The 12,559-nt window shown below is 43.8% G+C and overlaps 1 protein-coding gene across 4 annotated transcripts in view; it reads left to right on the top strand.

Annotated features, from left to right (window-relative positions):
• The window catches only part of LOC109899998 (trinucleotide repeat-containing gene 6B protein-like), a 56,781-nt gene that overhangs the window by 28,144 nt on the left and 16,078 nt on the right, over window positions 1-12,559 (top strand). The window contains exons 7-13 of one of the 4 annotated variants that reach the window (XM_020495700.2): window positions 2,577-2,773; window positions 2,948-3,022; window positions 7,063-7,272; window positions 7,597-7,704; window positions 10,189-10,317; window positions 10,733-10,903; window positions 12,141-12,269. In XM_020495700.2, coding sequence (XP_020351289.2) covers window positions 2,577-2,773; window positions 2,948-3,022; window positions 7,063-7,272; window positions 7,597-7,704; window positions 10,189-10,317; window positions 10,733-10,903; window positions 12,141-12,269 — 1,019 coding nt within the window. The remainder of the gene's footprint in view (window positions 1-2,576; window positions 2,774-2,947; window positions 3,023-7,062; window positions 7,273-7,596; window positions 7,705-10,188; window positions 10,318-10,732; window positions 10,904-12,140; window positions 12,270-12,559) is intronic. The other 3 variants (XM_020495702.2, XM_020495701.2, XM_020495703.2) reach the window with 3 other exon arrangements.

Raw genomic sequence — 12,559 nt, 5'->3', positions numbered from 1 at the left:
ACACCATAGTGCCCACAAAGCTCATCACTTAGCTAAGGACCCTGGGACTAAATACCTCCCTCTGCAACTCGATCCTTGACTTCCTGATGGGCCTCCCCCAGGTGTTAAGGGTAGGCAACCACACGTCAGCCACTCTGATCCTCAACACTGGGGCCCCTCAGGGGTGTGTACTTAGTCTGCTCCTTTACTCCCTGTTCACCCACGACTGCATGGCCAAACACGACTCCAACACCAAGTTTGCTGATGACAGAACAGTGGTAGGCCTGATCACCGACAACGGTGAGAGAGCCTGTAGGGAGGAGGTCAGAGAACTGGTGGTGTGAGGCCAGGACAACATCTCCCTCAATGTGAGCAAGACGAAGGAGCTGATCGTGGACTACAGGCAAAGGCGGGCCGAACAGGCCTCATTAACATCAACGGGTCTGTAGTGGAGCGGGTCTAGTGTTTCAAGTTATTTCGTGTCCACGTCACCATTGCTCTATCATGGTCCAAACTAGAGGTCAAGCGATGATTTTTCAATGCCGATACGGATTATTGGAGGACCAAAAAAATGCCGATACCGATTTAATTGGCAAATTTTATTATTTTATCGTGTGTGTGTGTTGTAATAAATGACAATTACAACAATACTGAATGAACAATCAACACTTTTTAAATTTATTTTTTTACTTAATATAGTACATAAAATCAATTTAGTCTAAAATAAATAATGAAACATGTTCAATTTGGTTTAAATAATGCAAAAACAGTGTTGGAGAAAAGTCAAGGGCAAGATGTGCCATGTAAAAAAGCTAACGTTTAAGTTCCTTGCTCAGAACATGAGAACATATGAAAGCTGGTGGTTCCTTTTTAACATGTCTTCAATATTCCCACTTAAGAAGTTTTAGGTTGTAGGAATTATAGGACTTTCTCTCTCTACCATTTGTATTTCATATACCTTTGACTATTGGATGTTCTTATAGGCACTTTAGTATTGCCAGCCTAATCTCGGGAGTTGATAGGCTTGAAGTCATAAACAGAGCTGTGTATCAAGCATTGCTAAGAGCTGCTGTTTGAATGAACGCTTACGAGCCTGCTGCTGCCTACCCCCGCTCAGACCGCTCTAACAAATATCAAACCATAGACTTAATTATAATAAAATTAACACAATATGGTCAAATCCGGAAACTATCATTTCGAAAACAAAACATTTTTCAGTGAAATACGGAAACGTTCTATCGAACGGGTGGCAACCCTAAGTCTAAATATTACTGTTACATTGCCCAACCTTAAATGTTATGTCATAATTATGTAAAATTCTGGTAAGTTAAGTACAGTCTTCGTTAGGAATAAATGGCCTTTCAACAGTTCGCAACGAGCCATGCGGCCCAAACTGTTACATATACCCTGTTTCTGCTTGCACTGAACGCAAGAGAAGTGACACAATTTCCCTAGTTAATATTGCCTGCTAACATGAATTTATTTTAACTACATATGCAGGTTTAAAAATATATACTTGTGTACATTATTGCAACGATTGTACGATTGTCTTTTTGAAATGTGCTTTTGTTAAATAACCCGTTTGGCGAATTTGAAGTAGGCTGTGATTGATGATAAATTTAACAGGCACCGCATTGATTATATGCAACGCAGAACAAGCTAGTTAACTACAAATGGTTGATATTACTAGGTTAACTTGTGATTATGTGAAGATTTTTTTGTGTGTATAATATGAGTTTAATGCTAGCTAGCAACTTGTCTCCTTGCAGCCACAAGGTCCTTTTGACACTGCACTCGCGTAACAGGTGTTCAGCCTGCCACGCAGTCTCCTTGTGGAGACCATGTAATCAGCCATAATCGGCATCCAAAAAGGCCGATTACCTGTTATGAGAACTTAAAATCTGCCATAATTAATCGACCTCTAGTCCAAACACACCAAGACAGTCGTGAAGAGGGCACGACAACACCTTTTCCCCTTCAGGAGACTGAAACGATTTTGCAAAGGGTCCCCAGATCCTCAAATAATTCTACAGCTGCACCATCGAGAGCATCCTGACCGGTTGCATCACTGCCATAAGACTGCTGAACAATTAATCAAATGGCCACTGGACTATTGACCCCTCCCCCTTGCATTTGTTTTGTACACTGCTGCTACTCACTGTTATTATCTATGCGTAGTCACTTCTTCCCTACATACATTTACAAATGACCTAACCTGCACCCCCGCACACTGACTCTGTATCCCCTGTATGTTTTTGTTTACTTTTGACTATTTTTTTTAAACTTTAGTTTATTTGGTAAATGTTCTTATCCGGCAGTGCAGTTCAAGAGTTAAGAGCTTGTAAGTAAGCATTTCACTGTAAGGTCTACACTTATTGTATTCGGCTCGTGGAAAAGGGAAGGTCTGAATACTTTCCAAGTGCTCTGTATATCATAAGCGTAGCTGTGTGACGAGTCACCCTTGCAGAGTGACATGGTTTTGTCTCCCAAAATATCCAGACAGTCAAAGATTTGCATTGTCATCATAACACAGCATTTTGTTAATATGGCATTATGTTCTTATGGTGTAATAATGCTACTCATTGTTATATCCCTAGCAGGTTCAAAGTCTATGCAAGAAGGAAGCTGGGGTGAGGGTGACCAAGGCTCTGTGGCGGCCTCTCGTCACTCCAGCTGGGAGGAAGAGGAGGAGGGAGGTGGAGGGGTGTGGAGCAGCGCTGGGTCCCAGGGTAGCAGCTCTTCCTACAACAGTGGGGGCTGGGGCCAAGGTCACGGGGGCAAGAAGCCCAACAAGGTAGAAAAGCATTCAAAGTGGGGAGGTTTGTTTGGTTGTTGCCTCATTCAAATACTTGATAGGAGTTGGATTTTTGATGAGGTCTTTTGGTTTGAAGATTACTATTTGTTTGACAATGTTTGTGCCAGAACAAACTACTGCCATAAATGTTATATCTGTATGTTTTTGTCTCAGGCTCCACTGAAGAGTGGAGGAGGAGACTCCTGGATGAACCCCATGAATAAACAGTTCTCCAACATGGGGCTCCTGGTAAGTTTCAAAGCAAATACAAGATTTAGGATCCATGGGCAGGCATAGGTTGTGTTTTGAGATACTGGACATAGTGGGAGATGTTTTGTTGTAGCTATTACAATGACGATGTCATGCCAAGCAGGGCCTAAAATGTACTTTTTGGTCCATAAACCCGGCAGGTAGATGGCGAAATATACTCAGCAAAAAAAAGACACGATCCTGTCTTTCAAAGATAGTTCTTAAAAATCCAAATAACTTCAGAGATCTTCATTATAAAGGGTTTAAACACTGTTTCCCATGCTTGTTCAATTAACCCCTCGAACTAAGTAGAGAATCAATCTTCAGGATGTTATTATCATATATATCCAATAACGTTCCAACCGGAGCATTTGTTTTTGTCTACAGAGTAATGGAACGCAAGGCGATCTAATGAATACTGCACGTAACCAGGAACTGGCATTCTGCCAGACCAGTGACTCAAATAGCTGCCATCCGGTCTCACATCACACTAGAGGCTTCATTCCACGTTCTACTGATATCTAGTGGAAGGCGTAGGAAGTGCAAACAGATCCATATCTTATTTGGATGTGAATAGGTGATGAGTTGAAAATCAACCAGCCCCAGAATTTCCACTTCCTGTTTGGAAGTTTGCCTGCCCTATGAGTTCTGTTATACTCAGACATAATTCAAACAGTTTTAGAAACTTCAGTGTTTTCTATCCAATAGTAATAATAATATGCATATATTAGCATCTGGAACAGAGTAGGAGGCAGTTCACTATGGGCATGCAATTCATCCAAAGTGAAAATGCTGCCCCCTATCCCTAAAAGGTTAAGACATTAACAGCTTACAGCCGGTAAGCAATTAAGGTCACAGTTATGAAAACTTAGGACACTAAAGAGGCTTTTCTACTGACTCTGAAACCACCAAAAGAAAGATGCCCAGGGCCCCTGCTCATATGTTTGAACGTGCCTTAGGCATGCTGCAAGGAGGCATGAGGACTGCAGATGTGGCCGGGGCAATACATTTCCGTATTGTGAGATGCCTAGGATAGCGCTACAGGGAGACGGGACAGACAGCTGATCATCCTTGCAGTGGCAGACCACTTGTAACAACACCTGCACAGGATCGGTACATCCTAACATCACACCTGCGGGACAGGTACAGGACGGCAACAACTGCCCGAGTTACACCAGGAACGCACAATCTCTCCATCAGTGCTCAGACTGTCCACAATAGGATGAGAGAGGCTGGACTGTGTGCTTGTAGACCTGTTGTAAGGCAGGTCCTCGCTAGCAACATCGCCTATGGGCACGAACCCACCGTCGCTGGACCAGAGGGGACTGGCTAAAGTGCTCTTCACTGACGAGTTGTGGTTTTGTCTCCCCAGGGGTGATGGTTGGATTCACATTTATTGTTGAAGGAATGAGCGTTACACCGAGGCCTGTACTCTGGAGTGGGATCAATATGGAGGGTCTGTCGTCTGGGGCGGTGTGTCACAGCATCATCGGACTGAGCTTGTTGTCATTGCAGGCAATCTCAACGCTGTGTGTTACAGGGAAGACATCCTCCTCATGTGGTACCCTTCCTGCAGGCTCATCCTGACATGACCCTCCAGCATGACAATGCCACCAGCCATACCAAACTTTATTTGTCACATACACATGGTTAGCAGATGTTACTGCGAGTGTAGCGAAATGCTTCTGCTTGCAGTTCTGACAATGCAGTAATAACCAACGAGTAATCTAACAATTTCACAACTACCTTATACACACACGTGTAAAGGAATGAAGAATATGTACATAAAAATATATGAATGAGTGATGGCACAGAACAGCATAGGAAAGATGCAGTAGATGGTATAGAGTACAGTATATACATACGAGATGAGTAATGTAGGGTATGTAAACATATATAAAAGGGGCATTGTTTAAAGTGGCTAATGATACATTTTTCATAACATTTTTTTATTATTAAAGTGGCTGGAGTTGAGTCAGTATGTTGGCAGTATGTTCAACCTCCTGAGGTTGAAGAGGCGCTGCTGCACCTTCACCACGCTGTCTGTGTGGGTGGACCAATTCAATTTGTCCGTGATGTGTACGCCGAGGAACGTCAAACTTACTACCCTCTCCACTACTGTCCCGTCGATGTGGATAGGGGGGGTGCTCCCTCTGCTGTTTCCTGAAGTCCACGATCATTTCCTTTGTTTTGTTGAGTGTGAGGTTATTTTCCTGACACCATACTCCGCGGGCCCTCACCACCTCCCTGTATGCTGTCTCGTTGTTGTTGGTAATCAAGCCTACCACTGTAGTGTCGTCTGCAAACTTGATTGAGTTGGAGGCGTGCATGGCCACGCAGTCGTGGTGAACAGGGAGTACAGGAGAGGGCTCAGAACGCACCCTTGTGGGGCCCAAGTGTTGAGGATCAGCAGAGTGGAGATGTTACCTACCCTCACCACCTACTTGTTCTGCGTGTGATTTCCTGCAAGACAGGAATGTCAGTGTTCTGCCATGGCCAGCGAAGATCCTGGATCTCAATCCCATTGAGCACGTCTGGGACCTGTTGTGTCGGAGGGTGAGGGCTAGGCCCCCCCCCCCAAAAAAAATGTCTGTGAACTTGCAGGTGCCTTGGTGAAAGAGTGGGGTAACATCTCACAGCAAGAACTGGTAAATCTGGTGCAGACCATGAGGAGGAGATGCACTACAGTACTTAATGCAGCTGGTGGCCACACCAGAATCTGACTACTACTTTAGATTTTGACCCCCCCCCCCCCCCCCCCCTTGTTCAGGGACACATTATTCCCTTTCTGTTAGTCACATTTCTGTGGAGCTTGCTCAGTTTGTCTCATTTGTTGAATCTTATGTTCATACAAATATTTACACATGTTAAGTTTGAAAATGAACACAGTTGACAGTGAGGATGTTTCTTTTTTTTGCTGAGTTCGTTTTTTTTTATTATGGAGAAAACAAACTGACTATGCCTAATATTTATTTTAAAAAATGTATTAGTAAGAAGTAATGTGATACATTGCTCAATTTCATTACAATGTTTGTGACGTGAGTCTTTCAATCAAAATATCAGATGAGTTAAAGGGCGAGAGGTTACCTTGGTATTGGTGTCACTGGAGTCTCAAGTGTGTCTGTCTGTCAGATTTTGGATCTGACTAGTAGTAGACAGCATCTCTCCGCTATCAGTTGAAGCAGCAGACTCAAACTAACATTGAAAAACAACAGACCTTGTGATCAAAGCAATCTAAATGGCCAAGAAACACACGGACAAAGTCTCACTTTGTAGATTTGAGTAAATTAGACCAGCTTTTATGCCTGTGCCTCCAAAAATGAATCTATCAGCACACTGCACAAAGCTCCCTAGCCAGGCAGTGTTGCTGCGCGATTTGGTTTATATATTAGTTTTTCTTTGTGCGATTAGCAGCTATGCAACATAACCGCAGAAATACTCTCAAAACAAGCTACTGTAGGGCCTCCTGAGTGGCGCAGCGTTCTAAGTAGACGCGCCACTACAGGCCCAGGTTCGATCCCAACCGGCCTTGATTTGGAGTGCCATAGGGCGGCGCACAATTGGCCCAGCGTTGTCCGGGTTAGGGGAGGGTTTGGCCAGGGGTGCTTTACTTGGCTCATCGCGCTCTAGCGAAGACTTATCAGTTGAACAGTGTTTCTTCCAACACATTGGTGCGGCTGGCTTTCAGGTTAAGGGGGCAGGTGTTAAGAGGTGAGGTTTGGCGGGTCATGTTTCGTAGGACGCATGACCCGACCTTCGCCACCAGAGCCCCAACGTTGCAGCGATGAGACAAGATCGTACACGTGTGCTCATCCTTTACTTTTTACTCCTATTTCTATTCGCAAATGTGAATGTAATGCTCGCACTGTAGAGCCCTGCAAATCGACCACCCGCCTACGTGGCTTGTGAAATATATATTTTTACTCTCCAATACCTCAATTCACCCTCATTTGACAGCTGTTAATTTTAAGCCCCCTGATGGCACATGATAGCTATGTTGGGGTTGATGGTGGTAGTGAAGATATGTGCTCTGTTTGTAGGGTGACGATCCTAGCGGGCGACCTCTGGACCTGGCCCCTGGTCCTTCTCAGGATAAGAAAATGGAGGGAGAGAAGCGAGGGATGGGCCTGAATGACTACAATGGAGAGATGCGTAAAGGAGGGCAGAGAGGAGTTGGAGGAGGAGGCATGGTCTACCGTTCACCTGGTTCCAAAGAGATTGGGCCTGGCGACCCTGGGCCTTATGACAAGGTTGGTACCTCAGACACATCACAAACCTCTCTGGATATGTCCCAAATTTCACCCTATTCCCTGTATAGTACATTAGTTTTGATCCGAGCCTTATAAGCCTTGGCCAAAAGTAGTGCACTATAAAGGGGTGCAAACCTCTGACTGACTGACTGACTTCTCCAAGTCCCTCTTGTCCCGTTAACATTTTCTTCTCTGTATTTCTTTCTTTCCCGTCTTCTTTTGGTATCCTTCTTCCTGCCCCATCATTTGGTATCCTTCTTCCTGTCTTGCCTACTTCTTCCCCCAAATTGGGCAACTACTTCGATTGGCTGTCACTGCGATCAGCAGTCCTTGCCGTTCACCAATCAGGATGGGTGCCTTGGGGAGGAGTACTCTCCACCCACTGTCTACAAACCCTCCCCCCTCTACAGCCACACTATCCCCCCTAGACAAGTAAGGCTGTGTCCCTCTGTCTCCATCAGCTCATTGCTTCACTGCTAACCTGGTCCCCGAAACAGGTTCTGCTTTAGCCAACTCTTGAGTACTGTACATCCCTCATAAATTGTGTTCGTCAAAAATCTGAGTACATATCATTAATAAAAATAAAATGGATGTACCAATTGCAGATTATTCCTTTTAAACATCAAGTACAAAGTATCCTAATGTAATTTTGTGTCAATAGCTAGGTTTCCAACCGATTGGTGACAGGTTTTCATGCAAATATTCTAAAATCTGTATTCAAACAAAACACATTTTCCCACCAGAAACGTTTCCATCAGACAGACTTGTTGTGGATTAAAGACTGTGCGTGATGACAGTGCACATAAAATAACTTTTGCGGTTAAATTCCCATGTACTGAATAAAGTACAAGTTGTGTTAAATGGGTTTCCATCGCATTTTCAATTCTACTGATGGGTTTTGTCAAAACAAATATGGTTTGTTTAGTGAATGTGCCTACTTTGGTTTTGGCACGTGCACTCTCGCCAACAGCTCACAGCTCATATAATGGTACCTACAGTGCCTTAGGAAAGTACTCAGACCCCTTGACTTTTCCCACATTTTGTTACGTTATAGCCTTATTCTAAAAAATGTATTTATTTTTATCCTCACCAATCTACACACAATACCCCAAAATGACAAAGCAAAAACTTGTATTATTTTTACATTTTTGCTAATTTATATATTTTTTAAAACAATGTAATTGTGAAAAGTATTCAGACCCTTTTAATCAGTACTTTGTTGAAGCATCTTTTGCAGCGATTACATCCTGGTCTTCTTGGGTATGACACTACCAGCTTGGCAGCTTGCTGCACAACTATTTTCACGTCTCTCCAGAGATGTTAGATCAGGTTCAAGTCCGGGCTCTGCCCCAAGGACATTGAGAGACTTTTCCTGAAGCCATACCTGCGTTGTCTTGGCTGTGTTTGGGGAGAAGGTTCACCTTCCAATCTGAGGTCCTGAGCACTCTGGAGCAGGTTATCAACAAGGATCTCTCCGTTCATCTTTCCCTCAATTCTGACTAGTCTCCCAGTCCCTGTCGCTGAAAAACATCCCCACAGCATGATGCTGCCACCACCATACTTCACCGAAGGGATGGTGCCAAGTTTCCTCCAGACGTGATCTTGGCATTCAGGCCAAAGAGTTCAATCTTGGTTTTTCAGATGAGAGAATCTTGTTTCTCATGGTCTGAGATTCTTTAGGTGCCTTTTGGCAAACTCCAGGCGGGCTGCCATGTGCTTTTTTTTACTGAGGAGTGGCTTCTGTCCGGCCTCTCTACCAATAAAGGCCTGATTGATGGAGTGCTGCGGAGATGGTTGTCCTTCTGGAAGGTTTTCCCATCTCCACAGAGGATCTCTAGAGCTCTGTCAGTGATCATCGGGTTCTCGGTCACCTCCCTGACCAATGCCCTTCTCCCCCCGATTGCTCAGTTTGGTTGGGCGGCCAGCTCTAGGAAGAGTCTCGGTGGTTCCAAACTTTTTCCATTTTAAGAAAGATGGAGGCAACCGTGTTCTTGGGGACCCTCAATGCTGCAGATATTTTTTGCTACCCTTCCCCAGATCTGTGCCTCGACATTCCTGTCTCGGAGCTCTACGGACAATTCCTTCGACCTAATGGATTGGTTTTTGCTCTGACATGCAGTGTCAACTGTGAGACCTTATATAGACAGGTGTGTGCCTTTCCAAATCATGTCCAATCAATTGAATTTACCACCGGTGGACTCCCAAGTTTTTGAAACATTTTCAGGATAATCAATGGAAACAGGATGCACCGGAGTTCAATTTCGAGTCTCATAGCAAAGGATCTGAATACATATGTAAATGGACTATTTCAAGTTTTTATTTATAATATATTAGCAAAGATTTTTGTAAAAATGTTTTTGATATGTCATGTGGGGTCAAGGGGTCTGAATACTTTCCAAAGGCACTGTCTGAGATTATTATGGATAAGAGCGAGTTTGTCAAACAGCAGCCAAGCATCGATCATCATGTCACCAGAATAAGTCCCTCAATATTTATTGGAAAGTAGCATCAAGCTCATCGCCTTCCACTGTCACCATCCTGTGAAGTTCATCATTTTATTTAATCTGTAGCCTAACAAATTGCATGCTTTCCTGAGTCGTAGTGGGAGGACCACACAACATATCATGAGGTGACTCCAAGTTTACTTCAATATGATAGTTATTATAATAAAAATGTATTTTCACAGCCATTTCTCGCAAAATGTGTTTTACCGACAAATGTTCTGTTTTCATCAGTCCTGCCGTAAAAAAGATTTTTTTATCCGACATGTACTTTACTCTCATAAAAAGTTTGGATGGAGACATGTTTATTGTTGTACCATTCTCTTAATCTGTAATTTCCTACTTCATCTCCCCTGTCTTAATGTCTAAGAGTCAGCCATGTTTGTAACCCTCTCCCTCTCTGTTCCCCTGTCAGGGTGGTCATAACATGTTTGGCGGCTGCGGTGGTGGAATGCCCCAGTCCAGACACCAGCCCGGTGTGCCACCTATCAACACGTCCGCTGGGATACGAGCGCAAGTGCCTCATCAGTACCTGTCGCCTCAGGTACCATTGTTGTTTTTGTTGTTTTTGATCAGACTGTAAAAGTAATCAGCTGTTTTAATGTTCATATTTTCACAGCTTTTTTCACAATACTTGCTGATCAATATCCCTTGTGCAAATCAGTCTACTATATGCCCCAACCTCTGCTCAGGAACAATAGATTTTTTGGTCCGTTGGCTTTTTAGTCAGAACTTTATGTGCAACATGTTGTTTCCAAGGATGTGATTTTATTTTGCCAGCCTGCTCTGGATCATTACCTAATGTGAGTGATTAGGTGAATTCACTCGATGGAGGAAGAAAACCTCACCAAATCAATGAGTAGTACACCACTGATTTTCTGTTTATTAGAGGGAATGTGCTAGACAGAAGGTGCTTTGTGTTTATGTTCCACGTTCCCATGGTAACACCGATGTTCCAGGTGCCAGGTTCCATGCTGAAGCAGGTGGCACCTCCCAGTGCCGGCGTGGGTGGAGTCGGGGGTGTGAGTGGGGTGGCGGGTGTAGGAGGGGGTGTGTTCCCCCCTCAGCTGTCCCCCCAGCACATCGCCATGTTGAGCGGCATCTACCCCCCCCATATTCAGTTCCAGCTGGTGAGTAGCTGTACTCCTATACAACTCTAGAATGAAAACCGTAGTGGCCAGAGAACATAGCCTTGAGGAACACCAAAACTAACCTTAGATTTATTCTGATTAAAGCCTTGTTGGCTGACACGTCAATGTTTTTATATACCTATATAAGCCTATGACAAGTCAGTAAAAGTACCAATTTGTTTGACAAATTAGAGACCGTACAGCTCTATCAGACATATACCTCTGTTCATACCCCTTCTTCTAGCCACTCAATGTTTCCTCTGGAGAGAGAAATAGCAGTGGGGGGATTGTTTTGGGGGTCCCTCCCCAAATACATTTTATGTTGAAGGACTGAGAAGCTTAGTTGTGGGGACTTTTTAAAATAATATTCTACTCCAAAATGAATGAAAATAAAATTACGCTGATACCATTTTAAAATTATTTCCGCCTCCAGAACTGAGCCCAATAACATATTGGTACAATTATTTGTTAAAATTATTTTAACATATTAGACCATATACATGGTCCATATTATCGGGTATGCCATTAGCAATAAGCATATTACCTGCAGCCCAATTTATTCAGCATAGTGGCTGGCTATAAATAGGCTGAAACATGGGGTTGCCTATTGGGCTAATCATTAGTTAGATACCAAATGTCATCTTTTATCTAGTTAGCATCCTATTGATGTATTTTATGTCCCAAAAAACTTGGATAAACACAGTAAATATGTGGGCCTTCCTGTTAAGGAAACTCGGGGTAACATGCCTGTACTTCTCGCAGAGACCACTTCATGTCACCATTTTCTCCCCCTAAAAATTTCCCTGGTTACCACTACTCCTGCTCAACAAAACATTTCACCTGTCAGCACAATTAAAGTCACTCCCCAAAATTATTTTGAGGTAGTCAAATGCATGTTTCCCTCCCATATGGCACTCGTAACTTGAATGCGCCTCAGGGAATATTTCTCTCCCATAGAACATGACAAGAAGCTGACTAGCTAAACAGATGAACTATTATACTATTAGGTTGTCAGATTTTTCTGCTCATTGCTCATTTTGTTTGCAGAGAAAAAGTAAATGTGGACTCTTCTAGTGTCTTAAATGTGCACTTCGCCAGAAATATTTGTTCATGTTCCATACTTTTGGGGGTGTGGCACCAATGAGTTTGCCGTGGAGCAGCGCCGCAGCAGAAACACTGCACTGTGTTGAGACTGCCTTCCTCTTGGGGCAGGTGTTTACAGTGGTCTCTCCCCCAGGCCTGCCAGCTCCTCCTCCAGCAGCAGCAGAACCCCCAGCAGCTCACCTCACCACAGCAGCTACAACAGCTCCTACAGAACCAGAGAAAGTTCCCCCAGAACCTACGCCAGCAGGCCGACCCCCAACAGGTCAAACTGCTATTACTATTACAGCTGCTACTAATACTATTGCACTGGAAACAACACAACCAATGTTCCCTCTAAGCAGTGAGCATGTGTGGCCCTTCTTCTGTGATCTAATCAACATATCAGTCCCTTTTCAATGCAACAAACCAAAACACATCTAACTTAGCAAGATTGAGTCTGATTTTGTGGTAGGCAGAGCCAGAACGCAACAGAGTAGAATTCTATTGGCAGGGGTGGCCCACAAGCGGACTTTTAATCAGCTGCGAGTGAAGGCACTTTTCAGATCAGTTCTT

This window comes from Oncorhynchus kisutch, linkage group LG11, assembly GCF_002021735.2.
Source record: "Oncorhynchus kisutch isolate 150728-3 linkage group LG11, Okis_V2, whole genome shotgun sequence".
Lineage (NCBI taxonomy): Eukaryota > Metazoa > Chordata > Actinopteri > Salmoniformes > Salmonidae > Oncorhynchus > Oncorhynchus kisutch.
Note: the sequence above shows the minus strand (reverse complement) of the source record. Positions and strands in the feature narration are given on the sequence as shown.